The sequence below is a fragment of the Scatophagus argus genome, chromosome 10 (assembly GCF_020382885.2).
Source record: "Scatophagus argus isolate fScaArg1 chromosome 10, fScaArg1.pri, whole genome shotgun sequence".
Taxonomy (NCBI): Eukaryota; Metazoa; Chordata; class Actinopteri; family Scatophagidae; genus Scatophagus; species Scatophagus argus.
The window spans coordinates 15,159,355-15,183,065 of NC_058502.1; the positions used below are offsets into that span (position 1 = coordinate 15,159,355).

The window sequence follows — 23,711 nt, forward strand, 5'->3', positions numbered from 1 at the left end:
GTCAGTCAGAAGAGAACGCAGAGGGAGAGAGTTTTCACGTTTTTAAATAAAGTACAAACCCCAGCAGACCGCAATAAAACAGAACAATTATTATTACGCTATCGACTCAAGCCAATCTTAGTAGCACCCTTGAGGCGTGGTTGGTCAATATGAATTGCAACAGTCTTGTAGATATGACTCCATCTACTGAAGTCAAAAGTGTGGCTAGACTGCCTCACAGTGGACGCAGTGTGAACTACAAGAACAGGCGTGCTGGGCAGAGGACGCTGCTGTAGGTTTATAGGGAGTGTGATGCAGAAAATGATGACTTCTTATTCATTACTGCAGATTCTTTAAAGCTCTCATATTAATAAGACTTTACTCACCGGTCATAATAAGAAATGAAATGGTAATGAGGTGAAGTTTTACATACACAGCATATTCCATATGTTTATGTTCGTTTAAAATGTTCACGTGCATGTCTATTACATTAGCAGTTTATGTCTCCTCATACCCAGGGCACTAATGTGTGGAAGTAAGCTGTTCTGGAAGCAGTGAATGTCATGTCATGTTGTCAGCCATTACATAAAAAAGAAATTTAGCAAGTGGTACCACAGTCAACCAAAGTAACTCTAAGTTGGATTGCCAACCTCTTCAAACACAGTGTGAAATCTCTATAAACTGACAGCATACACTTTCATCTAAAAAATAATATTTTGAAAATCTAACTTATCATTGTCATCATGAGTTTGATAAATGCATTTTAATGTGATATTCAGGATTTATCCTTTATTGTTTTTTGTTTTGTTTTGTTTTGTTTTGTTTTTAGCAATTACACCACTGGTTTTTAACTATAATAAAAGCATACAGGAACTACACAGATCAATTAATGTCAAAGTCAAACTGATGTACTTTTCTATTCTTTAGAAGTAGAGACAACAAGACTCGCCCCATCCACTAATGCATGTGTGAAGCCGCCCTTTCACAGAGATTTGAGCCAAATGCTAACAAGGTTATGCAAACATGCTCACAACTGGTGCCTATCAGCATTAGACAGAAAGACATTTTGACCCGGTGATGGCAGTACATGAGAGGTCAGAGAATCATTTTTGCATTCCATTCAGCAGTTTTACAGACATTTCAGTCTGGATTATCTGGTGGAGGGATGATGGACTGTCATCCCCATCCCTACAGCTAAACAAATCAAGGTGAAATAATCTCCCACCACTCACAGTGTTAATAATTGCATGCACACAGAGGCAGTAACAAAAAGATATTTATATTGGTTGTATTTACACTGAATGATGAATGTCAACATTTTTCTACCTTGATTAACACATTCAGGATAAACTCTTATATTCCATGTCATTCAATTTTAGAATACATTTCCTTACAATAAAGTAATATACACTGGAGAAAGGATGGGCATCCCTAATCACGTCAGAATAAATTACATTAGATTTTTTCATACATAATGAGAAATGGAAATTAAATGATTCACAAAAGTTTTGATTAGTTTTTTGTTTACTTTGTCATGATTTATAATAACATTATTGTTATAGGATTTTCTTTCAGTAGTACTTACAACTTTTCTTTATGCATTCCAAGAAGACAGCTTAAATTATTTGTCACCAAATGGAAATTATTACTTTATATTTATACAGTATATACAATATATAGCCTCTACTTTAACAGGTGATCCTCCAGTGAGGTATGCTCAGACTCTGTTTATAAACTCAGTAACTCTTTAAGTGACTTCAGCTGCGGTGGATTATCCTCATCAGTGTAACGCACCTGGCCACAGGCATGCAAAAGGCTTATGTGGATTTGCAGAATGTAAGATGTGTTTTTTCACCAGCTTCTAAAATATCTCACATAGCCTATCAGATGTGTGATTGACAAGTAGAAGGCTAATGATGTAACGACACACCAGCTGGTTGAACTTAGTGCCATATTTAGCAGCAGAAACATCTGCTGCAGCAGAACCTCTTCTGAAAGCCTTGGGCATATAGGGCTTGAAAAAGGATAGATGGATAGATCTTGAAAGGCTATTAGGTCTTGTCCCTGTTATGTTTCACAGATAGTGTGCCGATCACCAAAGAAAGGTGGTGAAAGAGATGAACACAAATACTATCTCTTCCTCTTTAACTAAAAACATTATACATTTTCTCTTCTCTTAGGATCCTCAAGTTAATGGCTTAGTGAAATCCATGGAGACACTCATCTACCTAAATACTGCCCGATGACTTCATTCTAACATCGTGCATATAATCCTCATCAACCACCTCAAGATCCTCTATGTTCAGTAACTCCTTGATGTGTAGGCTTCTGTTTATATAAATAAGGTAATTTAAAGCAGAGTTGAATGGTACTAAGCAGGGTAGCATGTAGTGTGAAATTAAGTAGAATTATTTGGCATCTTTGGAGAGCAACACAAGTTGGCATTTGTTGAGCAGTATGTCTACTTGAATAAGTAGTTTAACAACAGCGGCAGAAGCAGCAGCAGATAGTTGAGTCGTGGCAGGTGGGAGGCCAAACTCGTCACATTGCAGTCATTGCTGTAGCAGCAGTGAACTCTGACACCTGGTGCTCTGTAGCCCTGGCTGTTGGCCTGACTGCAGAAAGACTTGTAGGAACATGACTTCATCACCCCACCTAACAAACAGAGAGAAATACAAGTCAGTCACACTGTTCAACAACCAATACTATAGAGTTGCTCAGTCTTGTTAGTGTAATGAAACTGCTCTGGCTGACTGACTCATACGACCCATAAAGCATTAGTGTTGTGTCCATTAAAGCACACTACTAGAATTAAATTTGGCAAAACTGGTGCTTCTACAGCCTCTGTTATTGTCCCACTTTCTGATACACTAAACTTTATGTAAAACTGTTGCCTTATGCGGGTTAGTAAACTGAGATAACTGGTAATAAATAATAGTTCATCCTGCGCAGAGGAATTGTCTCAGTGCCAGGAACACATGGAGTCCTAATTAAGGATATTGATTGAGTAGGAGCAGCTAAGCTCTTCATTTCCTTAAAACACTCAGACCCCCTGCTGACTGAGATGTGTCTCCAGACAGCAACTTGTCTGTAAAATACACACACACACACACACACACACACCCTCACATACAGACAAAAACACAGTTCTATGTATCTTTCTTGATAATAGAGGGAAAAAAGACAGAAAGAGAGCCAGTAAGTCTACTACACTGTCAGTGTTGGACTCACTGTCATGGCCCACCACTGAAGCACACGCATCAGAGTAACCGGGACAAGCTCTGGAGCCTTGTCGGTTGCAGTCATCGTTATTGGAGCCCATACATGTATAACATTGCAGAGCCTCACCTGACAGAAACAGAAAAGAAATACTGATACAGCTCACACTAATACACTGACTAATATGCTACAATTAAAACACAATGACATGTTGATAGAAAGCATATCTTGGAGTGCAGTTCAGTGATGTGTGGCATCAGATATGTCACCTTGTGAAAAAAACAGCAGAACTTCTTTCAAGGCACAAATACTATTTGGTGCTGCTAATGTTACTTATACCATGTTTGTCCTTTAAACACCCATAGGCCTATTTATTAGACATTGGTAGAAGTGACTGTTAAGACAGCCAGCTGCTCTTGCATGTTAAGCCAAGCAGTACACTGTGCCATACTGAACCTAGTCCTGTTTATTATAAATCAGAGTCCACTGTTGGGCCTTAACTGCGGATATTTAAGGGCCTTAATTGCGGATATTTCTACACTTTATTAACACAAGAGCTATGGGTTTAAAGAGCATGTACACACAGACATGCAAAGTCTATATCTGAGTGCCAGTGACACTAAGAGCACACATATCTCCCCAAAGTAATGCAAAGAATTAAACAAGCTTAGATTTTTTTTTTATAAAAAAACCTTTCTAAACCTTCATCTAAATCTACAGGAGCCTACTTCAGCACTCAAAACACTCAAATGTCTTTCTAAAGCTCTCCAGAGGAAGGACCGGTTATTTGAGAACTAGCTGACCTTTGAAATATCACTTTAACGCTTCCTTTGGAAAAACCTTCATCCACCTTCTAAATTCTAAAATGGCCCTTCAGGAACTGCCTTTAATGCTGCTTTCTAAGAGGATCAAACTGAGCTGGACTTATAGAAATCACTTCAAACATTCTTTGTAGCAGCACATCTCTTGTCTTTTCCATCAAAATAATCTCCTACAGCCCCGGAGTCGTGTTTCATCATTCGGTTATGATGGCAGGATGATAGAAAAGTTGCTCAGACACACTAGGTCTTGTTTCCTTAAAGGGAGCCTGTACACAAGAGAGATGACATTTTCTAATCAAAGCAGCAAATCAACTTAATGAGTATAGCAGAAACACATCACCAAAATGTCAGACTTTGTCCTTTTACTGATAAAAGCACAACTCTAGCAAAACAATAGGAAAAAAATCTGCATTTCTCATATGAATTTGTATCATCTCATTTCTTTCTTGCTATCCCTCTGCATGTTGACACGTCGTGACAAATACCCCCTGGTGTTTGTGGCTGACCCCAGTCTATCCCCACAGCACAGCCGCTCTACACACATGCTTTAAGTATTAGCCTCCAGGCCTATTAAGAGATTAGCTGCTGGGATTGCATGCTTGTTACAGAGGAGGATGACAGATTGAAGAGAGGCAAAACTTTTCACAAGAATTTCACAAGAAAGAACAGCAATAAACAAACTTGACACAAAATAAAGTGTCATTATTACTGTAAAATAGTCCAATTAAAGTAATACAACAAGCAAGGCATTTTCTAAAAAATAAAGCTAGCTGTACTGTTGTTGAGTCCAACACTTCCCATCCTGAAAGCTATTCTGTAAACTTATTCACTCCATGGTTCCGGCCTCATAGGAAAAGAGGCAGGAACCCGTGGAAAGGAAGAAGAGTACCGGAAGGGAGACGCCAAAGTCCACATGACAGGTGGACAGACCGTAGAGCGGAGATCTAAAGAAGGTAAAAGATAAAGGTTAAGAGAGGAAAAAGGGTGTTATTCAGAAAAAAAGTTCTTACTGTTAGTTGCTAGCAGGACCAGAAGAAGCAGGAGCAGCGGACAGTACTGGACAGCTCTCATAGTGCTGGTGGTCATAGGTATCCCTGATCACACAATGAAAAGCAGGTTGTTTGCTCTTAAAGCCCCCTGAGCTTAATCTGAGCTATTGGATGAGCTGGTATCCCCTCCTGGACTGTCAGGCAGATTACCAGGCCCTCCACTGGGTCCCACGGCTCTGGGCTGGGTGTCAGTAGCTGCTTCTTCAGTCTGGTTAGGCAAATGAGACAAGAGCTGTCACTTCATCCCGGACATCTCACAGTGAAGGCTTCTGTTCGCTGGCCACACCCATTCTGATTCATTCCCTATTGCACCAGGACTCATCACCACCAAACTGATCTCTGGCATATCTAAGAGATCGATCAATTCTGCATTATAGTTGTATCCCGTAGTTCCATCGATTGCAGTAAATCAGTTGAGGTGCACACTGCTATTCTAAATATGATGCATTGGTTGCTGCCAGGACACTATTTATGAATGGCTGATTGAAAGTTGCAGTCATCTATAGCTTCTGTTCTTAACCTTTTTTATCTGATGTAGTCCCATAGCCCACTCATCATGTCCTGGTTCTTTAACACGATCTATGATACAGAAGTGTACTTTGTTGTTTTCATATAAAACAGGTCCACCTTGGAATTGTTTATGTGTCAGCTGTGTCTGCACTGCAAGTTTTCATGTATACTGCTACTGCACAGATTTGCTTTACTACATAGAGCTTGATTTTTCACCCATTTATTCATTATTTTATCATAAAGATTTTTCACACTCTCCTAACTTTGCGTGAAGGCATGTCCTGTGCAGTAAACTAGTAGTTTATTGGTTACTAAGACAATATAGCCCATACATACAACCACCATCACAGCAAATTGTGATTTTATTTAAGCATGTATTCTCCTGCTCAAGATAATAGTGTCCATAAGACAGATAATTCAAAAATTAAATGTTTATAATGTATTGCTGTATCATCTGCGCATAAGCAAAATCACCTGTGCTTATCTGTCTTGTTGACACTGACTATGTCAAATCATCATAATCACATGTTAGCTCTGATTTATCACTGGTCATGCTGCTTCAACTAAACTCAGTGGAAAAACATATAATGTGGGGGAAAGAACCAGAGTGAACCCAGAGTGCTGTATTGCCATCTTTTATTGCACTTTGTAAGCAGATGCTGTACAGTGGCTGTGCAGAGAAGTTATTCCTCAGTGTGACACAACAACCATAGCAGGACTAGGACATACCCATCCAAAATTAAATTACCCCTGCTCACAACTGAATACAGTCACGATTATAGTTTGCTTTATATCAAAATAAAATCCAAAAAATAGTCCCACAATTTCGTCGAGAAAGCTATGACAAGTATGACAAATATCTACAAGGTTATATGAGGGAAGCGGACAGAGGATGACAGGATAACTATCAAAAATGAATGAGTCTTTTTCATATTTGGAACTTCCTACAGGATATACAAACATCAACATTACAAGATCTTCTTTCTCTCACATGCAGTAAGCTATTGTGATAGTTTGTGTTCTCTTAGTGGCGTGTCAATGTTTTATGAATGAAACTATATCTGTTACTCTTTTTGAAAGTCTTTCTCTGGTATCAAGAGGAGACAACAACGGGAACAGGTAAACAGTCTTCTCCCTCAGTGGCTGTCATGGCAACATCATTATAGATAATTTAACCCACAAAACAAATTGCTCTCACTTTTCTCATTATCATACACACACACACACACACACACACACACACACACACAGGCAGGTTCATTAGTGATATGATACATTTTCTAAAACTTTAAACCAGACCCCTGATACAGTACGATACACTGACACATCAAAAATGTACAGAGTGATTAAGAGAAAGCCATTCCTGTGGATCCTTTATACACAAAGTCAGTAGGAAATTTAACCCCAAGACCATTTTGGCCTTCGATGTCTCTTCTGGAAGAGTGGTAAATATATTTCCAAAAGTAGATATTCCACAACCACTCCATTTCTCTGTGAGATTTGGCCTGGGTGCGGTGTGGTCGCTAGCTCTTCCCCATCTTGGCAATCAGCTCATCACAAATCTTCGTCAACTCCTCGATCTCTTTGTTCTATGAAACAATAGTTAAAATTAATATACATGCATGCTAACATGGATTTTTTTTTAAAATGATGTCATAACCTTTGACACACCAGGCCTCTTAAAGTGAGGAAATCTGACTGACCTTTTGCTCCAGCGTGCGCTCCAGAGAGTCCACCTTCATCTGCTCCTTCCTCAAACTGGCCTGGTAGGCAACCTGCTCCTGCTTGGCCTTGGCCCGCACCTGAGCTATCTCTGAATTGGCCCTGGAAACACACAAGGGATACAATGAAAGTCATGTCACCTCCATGACCTCCATAAACCTGGAGAGATTTATGAGAGCATAACCTCGCGTTTACAAAGCCAGTAAAGAATTAATCTTTAAAAAAAATTAAATAGATGGACTTAATCTATAGCAACAAGTATACTAAGTAATGTACACATATTTCAGCTGGGCACTGATATATTGCTGTTGTGGTAAAATAAACACAAGATAATGAGAGCAAGAATAGACTCACTTGTCCAGTTTCTCCTCTGCGTGAATCTTCAGGGCTTGGTAGCGCTGTTCCTCCTTACGGACCCTGGACAGATACTCCTGAGCGCATTTTTTCAGAACCTCTTCATTCTGATCCGAGTGAGAAATGATTTAATTACTTGCCATGAGGGTTGTCAAGCTAAATTTTAAATGACTTACAAGGTCGGTCATGCTGAAAGCACCCATTAGGTGTGAATAATTAGTCACCTTGCGGAAGCCCTCCAGTACATCCTTCATCTTCTCATACCGTCGGAAGAGGTCAGCCAGAGACTTTTCCACGGAGTTGAGATCAGCCAAGGCCTGGTCTTTCTCCATAATCAGCTGCTGGATGGTGTGGTGGGAGAGAGACTTCTCTTTCTGGTCATCCTCTGATGGATACACACACAAATATAGTGCAGATCAGATCACCTGTCTGTGTACTGAAGAGTCTGCTGTGGTGTGTATCCTTACTGTTTAAAGGCAGACACCAACACACATACAGACAAATACTTTATTTTTGACAATATATCCCAGTGGATTTGTGGTTTAGTATGATTTAAAGTATGCTATGCTATATTACATGAGTATATCTGATAAACTAATGTAGCATGCAAACAAAAAACACTGAACAATGGGGAAATCAAGGAGACCTGTAAATTGTAGAAACAGTTTGATTTGAGGGACTTCTAGACGCTTCAGTATTAAATGTCAAAGTTCCTACAGTACTTCAACCTCATCCAAACTTTCTCTTTCCTATCATAAGTTCACTAATTCTGCATGAATGATTTTCACAACCATCTACAGTACAGAAACAAAGTGCAGATGTGTATGTAAAGGTTTCCTGTGAGTATGTACATCTAAAAGGATGTGATCAAATATGTACAATGATGTACAGCAACTGAGAGAATACATAAAGTGAATTTCGCCAATTAAAACAAAATACAGGATGAAATGCAACAAACTGGACAAACAAATGCCACTGGATGATGGAGAAAGGGAGCACATCTTCTCCCCTCTGTGACGGACAGATGGAGAGATGTGGGCTGAAACAAACAAGTGAAGGACAATCCCACAGTTACTCACCTGGCATGCCTGTCAGGGTTATCAAATAGTGAGGGGGCAAATACGGGAGTAGAACAGAAAAGAAGGGACTGTGTTAAGTCAAGCTGGGAGGGCAAGACAAGTGAGAAAGCCAAGTGTTAGGCAGAAGCAGAGACAGATTGTTCCGTTTTTGTGACAGTGCTTTAATGAGAGTAAGAAATGAAATTGGACAGCAGCGAAAATCAAACTTTCAGGAATGTCCAGAGGTGACAAAGAAGATGAGAAGTGACAGCAGGAATAATGCAGCAAGTGAACCTGCAGCCCAGTTTAATGAGTCTAGAGAAGCTGGACACGGCTGGGTAAAGGTGAGCTTATCGCCTCCAGTGATGGCTCATATCAGTTCATATCAATCAAACATGAAAGCGGGAGTATAGCAAAGGTAGCTTGCGTCTGAGGGTAAAAAAGGATTTTTAACTCCCTGAAATCAGTGACAATGTAGAGGGCACACAAGGACCTTTTATGTTTGACATCAGTTTGGCAAAAAAAAGTGCAGCAAAACGTAGTGGCAGAGGTTGGAGAACAAAAGCAGTTTGTCTAAAGTAAAATTCATGTGCACTGATAAGACAGAGGATCCAGTACCCTGTGACCAGTGCTTGGGTTTTGTAGGCAACTGAAAACCTGTGTGTATCATGGAACTCACCTATCATCTGTGCAATCGTCTTCTCATACTCAGCAACAATTCTCCTATGGAGGATAAAGATTGTCAGTATATGGATGTGGTTACAGTTCACAATTTTCTTATAGCCTTGGCCATCTTTATGTAGAGCAACAATTCTTTTTTTAAGATCCTCAGAGAGGATCTTTGTCATGTGACATTTGTCAGGTGCCATGTTGAACTTCCAGTGACCAGTATGAGGAGTGTGAGTGATAAGACCAAATTTATTTCCCATCTGTCCCCCATTTACACCTGAGACCTTGTAACACTAACGAGTCACATGACACCAGGGAGGGAAATTGGCTAATTGGACCCAATTTGGACATTTTCACTTAGGGGTGTACTCACTTGCCAGCGGTTTACACATTAATGGCTATGTGTTGAGTTATTTTGAAGGGACAGCAAATTTTCATTATTATACAAGTTGTATGCATACTACTTAATACTGTAGCAAGGTTTCATTTCTTTAGTGCTCTCTCATGAAAAGATATAATAAAACATTTACAAAAATGTGAAGGGTGTACTCACTTTTGTGACATACTGCATATCAGTGTGATTTCAACGTATGCATGTCTTTAAAGGAGTCTTATTTTAGGCAATTCATACATTTGTCTCCACCAATAAACATAGATTTTATTTACACACCTGCCTGTCTCTCAGTCTGTTTGTTTGTGAAACTGTCTATGAGTTGGACAGCTGTGGATGTCACATTTCACCCAAACATCCATCCATCCATTTTCTATACCGCTTATCCGTCAGGGTCGCAGGGGAGCTGGAGCCTATCCCAGCTGATTACAGATGAGAGGCGGGGTACACCCTGGACTGGTCGCCAGTCAATCGCAGGGCCAACACACAAAGACAGACAACCACACACTCTCACACTCACACCTAGGGACAATGTAGAGTAGCCAATTAACCTAATGTGCATGTTTTTGGTATTGTGGGAGGAAGCCGGAGTACAGGGAGAGCATGCAAACTCCACACAGAAAGGCCCAGACCGGGATTCGAACCTGGAACCCTCTTGCTATGAGGCGACAGTGACTGCACCACCGTGCCACCCTTCACCCAAATTAATTTAGGCATTAGAAATTTAGGCAAATGATGAACATACATTAACTGCTATTCAACCTACAAATTTTGTAAAGTGGATTAAACAGTAAGGGTAGAGTTTTAAGTGAACTTCTCTTTCATTATCTTTAACTTTAAATTTAACTTATTTTTACTTATCAGCACTGTCCTGTTTTAGTCTGAGTCTTGCTGCTAAATGTTTTCCAGTGCTCCAAGTGAAGGACCAGACTGGCCCAATAGGAAGCCTTGTTTTGGGAAAAGCAGGTTGCTAGAGGTAAGAGGATTGATTAGCCGTGCCTCCCACTTAGCCTCTTAGCCCCTCCTTATCCTACCCAATCAGTCAAATGAAGTAAGCTCTGTTTTATCCACACTAACTGAGCTGCGGCCAGCTGGACCCACACCAACCACCTGCTGACATGCTGACAGAGAACCAGGTATCACAAGAGCATATCCCTATCTCTCTGAGCAAAAAATTTGCTGGACATAAATGGATCATCTTTAGACATAAATATGAGTGTAGTTATTCCCACTTTTGAGCTGTTGTCAGACAGTTGATGCTGTATAATCCAAACAGCCCTTTACACATTATCTCTAAAACTTACATATATCATGTGAACCACATCCATTCCTCTATGCTCATGATAATAGAAGGACTCATTTGGACTTCTTTAACTGGCTCTGCTTGTCACGGTTAAGCGTGGCTTTGGTTGACAGTTTAAGCAGATAAACCAATTGAATAGGTTAAATGATGAGGATGGGTGGAGTCTGAAAGCAAGACACTAAGCATCGCGACACCTTCCCATTAAAGAAACCACACAGGGAGGTGTTAAATCCATGCTGTAGTGAATAGATGGGCCCTTGCTGTGATGTCAGTGACACAAGGTGCAATTTGCTTACCTCATCTCCACTACTTCCTGTCGGCTGTCTTCATACTTCCTCTTCCACTCCAGCACTTCTTTCTCCTTTGTCACAATCTGAGGAGGGGGACAAAAACGCTTAAATGTGAGATGCTAAAGTGAAGTTAATACAGCATTTATGACTTCTGAAATAAAAAGAAATATCTTCAGGGTACCTCCTCTCGTGCAATTCCCAGTGAGTGGTCCAGCTCTCTGGGTAGGTGAGGACTCTCCCCTTCAATGTAGTTGGTGGTCCTAGCATACAGTGAGTTCTTGGACACAGCACTCTCTATGGGAGATGACACGTCTCTGTGCTGCTTCCACGAACCAGCGGAGAGGATGGGGAGGAAAGGAAACATAACCAGTTACAAAGCAGACAGAGCTACACGAGACAACCTCACCCCTCGGGCCCACACGTTACATTCTCCACAGGACTTCTGAACCAAATCTCCAGGCAGCATCAAACTATATCAAAATGTACCACACAGCAAAATCAATATGTAAATGAGGCAGGCTAGTAATGTTCCTGAAGACTTGGTCAGCTGCCACATGATTGGATGAAACAGTCTTCATTGCCACAGTATTAGCCAAGTGATTTGGCTGATGCTGCCCCCAGCTGAGCGGTCATGATCACCTGCTCATCGCAATAGCTTGAATGTGATTGGGTCCAGGCAAGGCGAAGGGGAAGGAGAGTAGCAGTTCATACAGCAAGAACTGCATCAGATACGGGAGAGGTGGGATAGGGTAGCAAACGGCAGCATTGGGATAAGATGTTAGTCTCATGTTAAAGCATATTACAGCATAGTAAGCTGATCTTACCTGTCTTGGTTAGAATTACAGTTTTCACTAAAATCTATTGCAACATTTTGCACCATTTCTTCTACAATTACAAAGACTATGATGTGAGGTGGGCCAGAATATTCACAGTATTTCTCATTACACTTGACTTTGGATAATATCCAAAGTCAAGTGTAATGAGAACTACAAACACTATATTATAGTGTTTGTAGTTTGTGTTGTTCATATGACCATTACAACCTGTGACATCACTCTGCCAATAACACCGCGTCACACAAAGTATATCAAAGTGCAAAAACAATCATCTTTCTTGTACCATTTTTAGACCCCTAAAACTCTGAAAGGGATTTGCTCATTCTTGGGAAAGCTGGATTATGGGAGGATCTGATGAAATGGTTGGGGCTCACAGGGAACAGGTAGACTGAGGTCCACTAATAAATGGAAAAGAGAGTGAAGGGTTTGGTCTGGCCAGAGCAGTTATTACATTAGCAAACTAACACTAAAGACTAGTCAAGTTTAGGCAACCATAAACCTATTTTGGGTTTTCAGTTAGGGGCTTACCCTCCCAGATCAGTGAGGTTTAAACAGAAGCTTTTAAAAAAAAAAAACCCAAACAGGCCTTGTGATGAATACTAATTTTTACTAAAAGTTCCATTTTACTAAGAAATATCCCAATAAATCCGCATAAAATCATATATACTATATGCTATAAACTGAAATAAAGTATAATAAACCAGTAACTGCAGAATAATCATGTGGTACCGGATGTGTGCTTGCTGCTGGTTTAGGGACAAAAATGATTCCCAGAGACTAACCACTATTTCTACTACTAAAATACTATCATGCTCCAGGTTTTCAGTGTGTCTGGATTTTAATAATTTGGTGAAAGAGATCCCTCTTTATGACAGGATTTCAAAAATGCAGAAGCTGCTTTTGGACCTTTTCCATGTCAGTCATGTTTTAATTGTGCTTTTGTGCAGCATGTTGCCAAATAAATTTGAATATATGAAATTACCACAAGATTATTGCCACACAACAAACCTGGGGCACTTTTGGCCCTTTAGTCTTTGGTCTTGAGGCAGTTGCCCTCTTTGCCTGGTTGGTAATTCAGCCTTGTACAAAAACTGGATCATCTTGATTCACAAGTCAAGTAAACTGCAAACATTTCAGCATCACCTGTAGGGGTGCTATAGGCAAAAATCACATTTGCTTGGGAAAAAACTACTTCATGAGAACAAGAATGGGACAAAATGAAGACACAAGTTTAAGCTACAAACCAACACTATGTGAAACCAAATAAAGTCCAGTAGTGTATGTAGAAAGACTATGAGAGAGATACTACATATAACTGCAGAAAACACAACTCACAAATTCGCTCACAGGGAGAGTGTACAGCTACGGCAAATATAGGAGAGATCTTACAAAAAGATCTCAGACTGGATTTTTGCGTTCTATGGGAGTTTACAGTGCAGTCTGTCAGTATTTGAAGAATTGTTTTAACTCTGTACACCAGCACTAGGAGGGTATAGTACTGAATATGAAATATGTAAAAGACTATGATTTCTACACTCTTAACTAATGTAGATGTGATCGCTTTCAATCACCTTGAAAGTCAGCACCTTAATTTCATACTTTCGTACTTCAAATCGAGTGTGCTGGTGCACTGAGGAAAAAACAATAAAAAGTGTGTATATGACCAAATACTTGGAGTGCACTTTAGTTGGATTAAGATGAGGGCAGATCCCAGGGGTATGCAGTCTTACTTTGAGTAAGGGTGAACCGTTGATATTCCACCGACGAGTGCTTGGCTTCTTGAATCGTGACTGTAAAATGTGTGGGAAAACAGAATGAGACATAGAGGGACAGAGGACCAGAGAGGGCCTGTCCTGCTCCAACTCTCTCAAGATGTTTTCCACTGATCATAAACAGTGGATTCCCCAATTTCACGATTCTTATGTGTAGGCAGATGCTGTTTTCACACATCCCCTCCAACCAGAAAAAGTTCTGTCTAAACACCTGCCTGATTTATCTGTTTGTTAGTGCTGTTAGTCTGGGAGAAAGACCAAATCACAAAACAAGAATGTGACTGGAATTTAGGTTGATGATAGCAAAGCTTCAGCAAATACATCTGGGAGAGGTATATCCATATAGATCCTCAGCTGATATCAAGTCTAGCGTGAGACATTCCCAGTCACATTCATGCTCATGTAAGCCTCTCATGAACAGGCAACATGCATGTTGCCCAACATGCACAATAAAGGCAGGAGACTACGAAGGCACAGTACTCTGTGGAGTCAACCCGAAAGAGCTCGCTGCTAGTCAGGGGTGGGAGCTGGACGCATTAAGCCATGTTAGAGATTTCATATGTGTGGTCTGAAGAGGTGGCGGGACTGAGGATGTAGTGGTGCAGCCTCCATGTTAAAGGTCATGAGCTCACAGTCACACTCAGAATGGTGTATTTAGGGACAGGGATAGGCAGGCGGAGACACACTCATGCACGCATACACACTTCACTTTACTGCAATCACTCATTCAAGCATGTTTCCTCTTACACACACATACACACAACTGCACACACTTGCATACACCTGGTGCAGAACTCAACGCAGTACCTGGGGGCATACAGTAGAGAGGGAGGGGCATTGAGAGATGTTTTTGGCTACCTGCAGAGCCTCTATCCTCAGGGCAGCAAGCACCAGCTCCTCCTGGGCCGCACAAGGGGGTGGGGGGGGGTGGATTTTGGGGGTATGCAAGAAGGGTTGCGGCCCAAGGATGAGAGAGCAAAGGGAAAACATATTGACACTTGAGTTGAGCACACACACTTGCTGCTGTCAAACATTTCAAACTCTTTAAATATATTTCACACAAAACTGCAACTTAGGTATCAGGAAGAGAAAGAATAAAATAGGAAAATGAAAAGGAGGGATGTAGCAAGGACACAATGGAAATAAGGTTCACACGGAAACACACACAGTCACACATCAAGGGCACAAAGGGGCCACTGGAGGGAAGGCCTGTAAGGTTTATCAAGAGGGGTCACATGTGGTCTGTCAACACACCTGTAGTTTTTGGGCGAATGCAGTGGGGTTGGTCTCAGCCAGGTCAGGCTCCAGGTACTGCAGGGGGTCATCACACTCAGACAGCCTGTCTGGCATGGCCAAGGCAGGAGCAAGGGCCTCCACTGGGCCCTGGTTAGGGGCCTACAAGGGGCACCATGAGGAGTTGGTAGAGGGCAAGGAGGAGGGCAGGGGTCAGCATGGCAAAGCAAGCGCTGAGTGTTTGAGTGGCAGCATTGGGAGCTGAGTCATTGAGTTCAAGCTGAGAACCTTGTGTGGGTGACTGGCTACATGTGACTATAGTTTCTTGAAAATTGCTAGGACTGATGGTGCTCATATTGGAAGGCCAAATTTCAGCCTACAATAAAGCAGTGTGGCACTGTCCCCTTGTGACTAAACAAAGACATTATATAAAACAAAATCGAAACTTACTGTTCACAGCATACGTGCTGCACACTGAGTCTGAATCTTTACAAAGGCATTTGGCTCACCTGCTCATCCCTCTCTGTGCTCTGTGTTCGACTGAGTGCCTCGCTTTCCCTCTTCCTACCCTTGTCCCCAGCAGAGCCCTCGGGACCAGGCCGGGAGCTCAGCACAGGTGTCTTCATGCCTGCTGTTATCTGGGCCTCCATCTCCTCAAAACTCCTGTACAGAGAGAGAGAGAGTTCAGAGAGAAAGAGAGAGATGGAAATATGGCATGTAACCTACAGTATATGATTGATGAGAGTGTTAAACTAAACTGTTGTACCTGATCTGCATGCATTATGCTCTCCAAATCATTATTATCTTTTGCAAACTAGATGTACCATTAAAGCACTGAAAATTGCATAATTAAACTCCCTATGTTATTACCATACAATGTATGAAATACTGCAAAGTAATTACACACATTTATATGTAAGTACATTAATAGCAGAATGTGTTGTACCCTGTGCAGGGGGAGTTGGGCTCAGAACCATGGGCACACGTATTCTTGATTAGGTTGTCAGATACTGAGTCCAAATTCAGATACAAAGACGGCTTCTTCACAGACAGTGGCTACAAGACACACAGAAGAATAAATAAAGAAACTGTCTAAGTCTGAATTCTAATTTTACATTACTGTTGGTGGCTAATATAACATATCACATGTAAAACACATCAATACAAATCAGAGAGCAGCAAAGATTTGACAAATTCTTCTCATAATATCAAATACTCACAGGCGAAGAAGAGCCAATCTTCTCCATGTACTCAATTTCATAGTCTTGCACTGACACAGAAGAACAAAACCAAATTTTAGACACAGAAAAAGAAATGGGGAAACTTTCCAGCCAGTGTTGAGCTCTGTACTGATGGGATCAGAAGCTGAGGCAGGGCTGTCTGTTTGTTATTTCATGTCTGACCCAGATGAGTTGAGCCACACAGCCTCTGGGAAGAGGAGGCTCTTCTGGAGGTCAGAGAGCAGTGGAGAACTGGGACTATTTGAATGCCGCAATAAAAATCAATAACACTGCTGGATAAATAAAGAGTAATATGGCTGATTGCTGTACACGAAGGCTTATCCTGACATAAGCTTTGAATTTCCTTTGAGCACTGCTTGTCTGTGGTATGCTTTAATCTCTGTCATCCTTTATTTGGACGCAGGTGGCTGGAGGTACAAAGAGGGAACCAAGAGAGCCAGACAGCTAGGACTCACCTGGAGCCTGCTGAGGAAGGCTGTTCTCATTTACAAAGGATGTAAGGTCACATGGCTGAGGGAAGTCTTGTTGGTCAGAAACTGCTTCCATGTCGTGTAGGGCTGCCCACTTATGACTGGTCGAGGAGGCCAGCTTCTCCTCATCTGTGGCATGGTCATCTTGTGGGTGAAGGGGGGGAGGTTCATCTGCAGGCACGGGATCCTGCTGCACAAAGGAAGTGGCAATGAACGATGTTAAAGGGAGAAATAATGGTTAAAGTGAAAGAGACCTGCAGATATGAAGAATTGCGTACGCACCTGGGATGGATCAGACATCGGGGATTTCTTTGGTGACCTCTTCACTCTGAAAGTATTACTGAGAAAAAGGAAAACAATTAGTCATCATAATCCAGAGTAACTCAGGGCCTTCAGTACATAACTCTTTATTAGGTCCAACATCCACTGTCTAATACCAAGTAGTCACAAATGCTAAAATGTGAAACTGGCTGGGTGCATCTGCTTTTCCATTAAATTACAACATAATTTGCATAGAGCAGCATTACCATAAGTATAACAGAACTACTTACTGTAGTCTAGGTGTGGCTGAAATGAGGGGTTGAATCTATAGTTAGTAAAGGCACCATGAAGAGTAGTAGTAAGTGAATGTTATGTTATGAATAGTTTACTTTATACACTGGCAAATACACACAAATGTAATTGGTGATGTAGCAGGTTAGTGGGGACCGTTAGTGGAAGGTTTTTACTTTTGTTACTCAGTCTCATCCCATTGAACATAGATTCTCAGAGGGTCTGCAAAGAACTGGAATTCCTTGGACAGAAATTTCTACCAACTTTATGGATGCATAATCCTTTTTTATCTGGTAAAAGACATATTTGATAGAGGTGAGCTGGTGCTTACTTTTGTCTATTAAACATCTGCATCCCAACACAAATAAACCCAGTGTTTCATGTTTCTTAAATGAAATGATTAGGAAATAGTGGGACAATGGCCAAAATATATATACATATACATATATCGGATATATGAAAGTATAAACATCATTATACAGCTTTATCTGTTTCAACAATAGCCAACAATTAACACAAGAGGGAGCACAAGCACCTCGCTTGTACAAACTTGCAGAAGGACCAGAGTGTCAGTAACCATGCCTCAGGAAGAAAAATCATTTTTTTCAGCTTCACAAGAAAAGGTGTTTGAATATTTTACAACATATTATATTGCAAAAATGTGCCATTAGCTTTCTCAATATTTTATTTTTCCAATGTTTTGAGTTATTTTTGTTTGAATAGCTGGTTAAAATGTTTTAAAGGGCAGCTGCTAAAGGCTGCACCTCACTGAGCAGCAGTGACCTCTATTGGTAGGGGGTTTCAAGCCCAAATGTGTGGTAATGTTGTAGCTTTGCGTACTGTGGTGTACTGCACAAGGCGGCTCCACAAGTAGAATTTCTGGCCTATGTGCAGTAACTCTTGAGTGTTCCTTAATACATTTTACACTCATTCAGCAATCAGCGGTAATATATCAAGATGTCCATAATTATTGCACTATAAAAATGTTTTTTTAAATTGACAGAATTTAAAACAATTGTGAAAACAGGTGTCATCCACATAAAATGGGCATAATTAAAAAACATGAATAGTTTGGTAGTAGCTACAAGAGATTGTGATGTTTCTGTTAATAGGACATCAGGGCAACGTGCTGCTTTAAAAAAGAGGCATGTGGAATTAAGGTTACAATGGGTGGATAGTTGTGTTGTCCCTGTACTTACAACAGACAACATAGAGAAGACACACCCCAGGACTTCCTGTGACATATGGGAATACACAGACACAGGTGACAGAGAGACAGACAGAGGACACTGGCATAACACACAGGACCACATACAAACACAGACTAGCCTCACCAGACATTTCTACACATGAATACGATGTTAAACAAGTGAATGTGGACTCTCCTGCAGATATACGGTCTGGGATGATAGACTGTGAACTTACGATTTGATAGGAGTTTTCTTTTTCTTGGCAGGTTTGTTCTGATTTTGGTCCTCCAGTTCCCCAATGTTGTCGTTGTCATTTTCATTGTCATAGTCATTGGATGACAGTTCAAAGGAGGCAGAGGCCTTAGGAGGGGAGTTGGCTATCTTACTTGAGGATTTGAATGGGTCTATGGAGTCATCAAATGCATTGGGGTCAAAGGTGTAAGATGGCCTCGACAGTTTGGGGGAGTTGGTGATGCTTTTCTTAGAAGTAAATGGATTGAAGTTCGGATCATCCCACTTGTCAGGTTCAAAGTTGTAAGCTGCTTGAGGAATAGTGATTTCCTCCTCGTTGCCGTTATGGGCTGCTGGAGGATCGTTGTCTAGCTGCTCCATCTGCGCTGGAGGGGCTTTCTTCAGCCCCAGCTTGGGTTTTCTAAGAGGCATCTTGCCACCGGGCTTCTTGCCCACTTTCTTGGGTGGGGGAGAGGCCTGGTGTGATGCCTCACCACTCTCCTCAGAGTAGTCAAACTCCAGCCTTACAGACTGACGTTTGGGGATGATGGGTTGCTCTTCAGGGTTGGTGATTGGTTCTTCAAGAAGAGCTGAAGGACAAGGCTCCACAGCAGAAAAACAGGGACTCTCTGGCGGGGTGGCAGTGGGGGCACACACAGGGCCTTTACGACTCAGAACAGGGGAATTGGCAATTTTACTACCTCCAGTCTTGAAAGGGTCTATGTTCTCAAAATTATCTGGATCCCATTTGTAGGAGCTACTAGGGGGGATGGGGGATTCGTCTTTGCCTACTGGACTACCAGGAAGAGGGGTCTCCTCGTGACACAAGGGTAAGGCCTGGATGACAAGGCTGTCCTCTGGGGTGGTATGAGTGGTTTCCTCTGGCAGAGGAGGTGGAGTCTCCACAAGACTCTTCCTGGTCCTTCGGAGAGTTCCTCCAGGGCTTGGGGTTGCAGATCCTCCCTCTGCTTCGTCCTGAGCCTGGACAGGGTTGGGAGTTCGAGGCTTTGCCCGCTTCTTAATCTCTGGGGTGCTGCTGGATGAGGATGGCCTTGGACTTTCTGGGTTGGAGTTTTGTCTGAGAAGAGGCTTCTTCTTCACAGACCCAGGACGGACTTTCTTGGGCCTGTGGAGTGTCCCTGGGGCACTCTCAGTGCCCACGCTGAAGGATTCAGAATGTGGACGGAAGCCTCCAGCTGCTGATCCATCCAAAAGACCAGCAGTGTCTAGTTCTCCTCCCTGAAGGCTGAGTGAACGGGTTAAAGTGTGACTTGTTAACTCTGTAGCAAAAAGGTCAATGTTGTAGGTGCCGCTGGCTGCAATGGGTTTGTCCTCATCAAAAACAATGGATGATGAACCAGGTGCGTTATCTGAGTTTACATCAGAGGCAGGATCACTGGTGGGGGTGACTGATACTGCAAAAGATGGAGAGATACAATTTAAAGAGATTTTATTCAGCCTGCTGCAAAGGGGAAATCAAAATGAAATGAAACGGGGATTATTATATATATTTTCCCTGGTGTGGGGTTGGGACAAAGGAGTGATTAAAGAAACCTGCATGGAGATGGCAGCAGATGGCTTCTGATACATCCAATTTTAGAGACTTATGTGGTATAAATAATTCAATTAAGAGTCTCTTAGTTGGACAGAAAGACAGAAAGTGAGAGAGACTGAACTGATTGGTCAGCCTATCCTAGATATCCCAAAAGGCTCAGTTTTGTGCAGTGGAGATGCTTGTCTCAGCAAACAAGGCGCAAACAAGGCCAGAGAGGGAAATATTGCTGTATTCCACTAGATGGTGCAACAAGATTTCTTTCACTTGCTGTTTTTCGATAAAGTAACGGAGCATAATACTGTATGAGAGACAGTATCATCCCACATCATAGCATAATTTCTTTATTAATAATAATAATAATAATAATAATAATAGTAATAATACCTTTGTCATTGGACAATAGCTGGTGAGTTTGGGTCTCTATAGGTGAAACAGCCTTTACTGGAGTCGTGGATTCGGGGGTCTCAAATGCTCCATCAGAGTCTGAGCTCCTATAATGAGAAGAAAAGCACTGATTATGTCAAGGCTGCTGCTGCACTGTTGTCACTTAAACTGTAATGATTCCGGCGAATGTCTCAAGATCACTGACGTCATATGAGGGTGAGCTAAACTTCAGATATATCATATCACAAAGGTACATTTATTTCCTAAATAAGCAGTTCTGATATCATCTTCTCGTGGAATATATGATGTGAACAAATTCACTAGGGTCAATAATTCTCCATGGGTTTCAGGTAGGAATGGCAGCCATTGCTATTCCCTGTAGTGTGTATGTGTTTTAAAAAGCCCCAGGCTAATATGTGCTTCTGTTTTCATTTCTTGTACACCTTTACGGCTACAAACGAAAATGCTGAATCTGCAGTGAGATGACACATCTGAGACACAGAAATACCCCACACACATGCAACTCTCTCTCTCTCTCTCTCTCACACACACACACACACACACACACACACACACTCACACACACACCAGACCACCTCAGGACCTCAAGATCTCACAGCTATGAAATAGATATAGAGGGACTGAGGTTAACACTGAGCTAAAAACAGAGACATTGCCATTTTCTGCATGACAAAAGACTGTAAAATCACTCAATTATCCTAAGCTGAAATAATACTGATTTGTTTTCATCAGCACTGTATACACACATTTAGCCAAGCTCACCAGACAACCTGACTATCTAGGTCCATGCTCCATTGAACAATGGATCACCTGACAGTGTGGCCCCAGTCTCACCTCTGTCTGACCGGCCCCTCTGCAGCCCTGATCATGTTGTCATGGCGTGAACCCCAGGAGAGACGCCGGAGGAGCCCAAGAGCCGGATCCGAGGTCGGGCTGTCCCCATCTCCTGCCCCTCCTAACAGTGTGTCCCAGCCCCAGCGAGCCCACTGCAGTGGAGACAGAGCCTGCCACGCACTCACTGCCATGGCTGCCGGCAGGCTGTACCTCTCCGCACCACGATGCTACTGCCTGACACACAGGTAGACGCCCACCGCCTCTTTCTACAGATGATGACTAAGATAACCAGATCCTCTGCCTCCTTTCCTTTCCTCTATAGTCTAAAATCCAGCTCTCTGTATCCAATCTACAATCTCAGTCCTTCCACACTGGTTCTCTTTGTCATCTGTAGCAATCTCCGTCTCTACTCCTCCCTAGCAGAAAATGATCCCTCCCAATCTAAATGAGACTGGCTGCAGAAGCCCACCGCCTGCATGCTGTATATTCTGTCTCTCTCTCTCCCTCTTTCTGAGCCTTCATCCCTCTACTTTCCTCCCTCCCTCCCTCTCTCTCTTGCTCCTGAACCACTTTGCTGTATCCACACAGAAAAGGCAGTCCGTTGCCCGCTAGATAAACCTGGTTTGATAAAGCTTGCTCCTCACTTATACCATCACTGCATCTGACATATGTTTCTTGTTCCATACCTCTGTTACAGTGTCTTTTTCTACCTTATGTTTTGGTCAAAGACACACCCATTTTGCTCCACAAACTCGACAGACTGAAACTGAGTAAACACGTCTTTGGATTGCAGGACAGTACAATGAAATGAGTCTTTTACAATGAACAATATTAAGTAGTAACCAGAAATGCAATGCTCAAGGCAAACTGTGCCATTATTGTGGATCCCTATACCTCTTAAACAGACACTCATGGGAGAAGAGATGTGTACCCTCACAGTTAAACGACAACACCAAGTTCATACATTACATTGATCTAACCAGTCAAAGCAGTTCACCTCAAGGCACTGCTGAAGCCATTCAGCATCCTGTGGATGCTCTTTATTACAGACACATGCAAAATGAATCAAATAAAAGCCTGTAGCATAAAAAGCACTAGAGTCCTGAAACACCATCTAGCCATCAATACAGCCAATATCGGCGATGCAACAAAAATTCAGAGCAAAGAAATTAGTGTTTGTGGAGGAGGGTTGCAATATATGTCTTTTGCTGTCACAGCCAATATGTTCACTATCCCTGGGGTCATATCACAGCAGTGATGGAGGCTCCTCTAAGCCAACAAAATGGCAGGAGTAACATACACTATTTGCACTGCAATACTCTCCATTAATAGAGCAAGTACAACAGGGTACACAATTATAAATAGTAGGCTACTTATTTATCACAATTATATATATGAGGTCCGATCCTCCTCAGATCAAAAGCCCTTAAAAATAACTTCATGATATTTATGATGATGAGAAACAAAACAAGGGACTCAGAGCTGTAAGCTCTGTGAGGGCCCCATGTGTCCCAGCATGATAAGACTGGGCTGCCTGGAGATCCATCTGGATCAGTCACAGGGAACCAGGATCATAGTGTCAGATGGTCAGACAGACAGTGACACAGCCAGCTCCAAGGCAAGGCCTGCACACAGGGTGTAGAATGCACATACCAGACCAAGTTAAATGTATGGAGATAAAACCACTCAGCTATTTTCATCAATCCACGACCTAGAGGAGATTTTGCTCTCTGGAGAGATTGTTATGATGTGAAGCATTAGAATTATTTTATGCTCCTTTGAGAATGAATAGAAATGAAACTGAAAATAGTGAAACAATAAGGTAATTAGGGCTCATTTCAGTGTGCCCATTATGTCTTTGCAGGGAACATCTTTCATGTGACTGCAAACACTGCGTTGCTATGGTAACTGGAGGTTGTTCCCACCATATGTTCCACCACAGTGGAAGCGTCTGGATGCACACAGTCCAACACAAACACACAACTGAGGCTCTCCAAACCAACAAGGTCCAAGGAGGTGTTTCACAC

At 41.9% G+C, this 23,711-nt stretch overlaps 2 protein-coding genes across 9 annotated transcripts in view; both read right to left on the bottom strand.

The window, feature by feature from the left end:
• Positions 1 to 2,248: 2,248 nt before the first annotated feature.
• ly6pge (lymphocyte antigen 6 family member pge) lies at positions 2,249 to 5,571 on the bottom strand. Its single transcript, XM_046402407.1, has 3 exons — positions 5,030 to 5,571; positions 3,211 to 3,327; positions 2,249 to 2,634 (listed from the first exon to the last, which is right to left on the bottom strand). Exons 1-3 carry the CDS (start codon positions 5,103 to 5,105, stop codon positions 2,441 to 2,443), a joined length of 387 nt encoding a protein of 128 aa, XP_046258363.1. The 5' UTR covers positions 5,106 to 5,571; the 3' UTR covers positions 2,249 to 2,440.
• A 626-nt stretch (positions 5,572 to 6,197) lies between these two features.
• The window catches only part of tacc2 (transforming, acidic coiled-coil containing protein 2), a 50,001-nt gene continuing 32,487 nt past the window's right edge, over positions 6,198 to 23,711 (bottom strand). For 2 of the 8 annotated variants that reach the window (XM_046402363.1, XM_046402366.1), the window contains 17 exons: positions 20,830 to 20,936; positions 18,895 to 20,305; positions 17,200 to 17,257; positions 16,903 to 17,107; positions 16,427 to 16,476; positions 16,153 to 16,262; positions 15,716 to 15,869; positions 15,228 to 15,368; positions 14,781 to 14,873; positions 11,547 to 11,684; positions 11,372 to 11,448; positions 9,392 to 9,435; positions 8,734 to 8,742; positions 7,879 to 8,039; positions 7,655 to 7,761; positions 7,282 to 7,402; positions 6,198 to 7,167 (listed from right to left, as the gene is read on the bottom strand). In XM_046402363.1, coding sequence (XP_046258319.1) covers positions 7,102 to 7,167; positions 7,282 to 7,402; positions 7,655 to 7,761; positions 7,879 to 8,039; positions 8,734 to 8,742; positions 9,392 to 9,435; positions 11,372 to 11,448; positions 11,547 to 11,684; positions 14,781 to 14,873; positions 15,228 to 15,368; positions 15,716 to 15,869; positions 16,153 to 16,262; positions 16,427 to 16,476; positions 16,903 to 17,107; positions 17,200 to 17,257; positions 18,895 to 20,305; positions 20,830 to 20,936 — 3,052 coding nt within the window. In that variant the 3' untranslated portion in view covers positions 6,198 to 7,101. Of the gene's footprint in view, positions 7,168 to 7,281; positions 7,403 to 7,654; positions 7,762 to 7,878; positions 8,040 to 8,733; positions 8,743 to 9,391; positions 9,436 to 11,371; positions 11,449 to 11,546; positions 11,685 to 13,931; positions 13,992 to 14,780; positions 14,874 to 15,227; positions 15,369 to 15,715; positions 15,870 to 16,152; positions 16,263 to 16,426; positions 16,477 to 16,902; positions 17,108 to 17,199; positions 17,258 to 18,894; positions 20,306 to 20,829; positions 20,937 to 23,711 lie in introns of all 8 variants that reach the window. The other 6 variants (XM_046402364.1, XM_046402367.1, XM_046402368.1 and 3 more) reach the window with 6 other exon arrangements.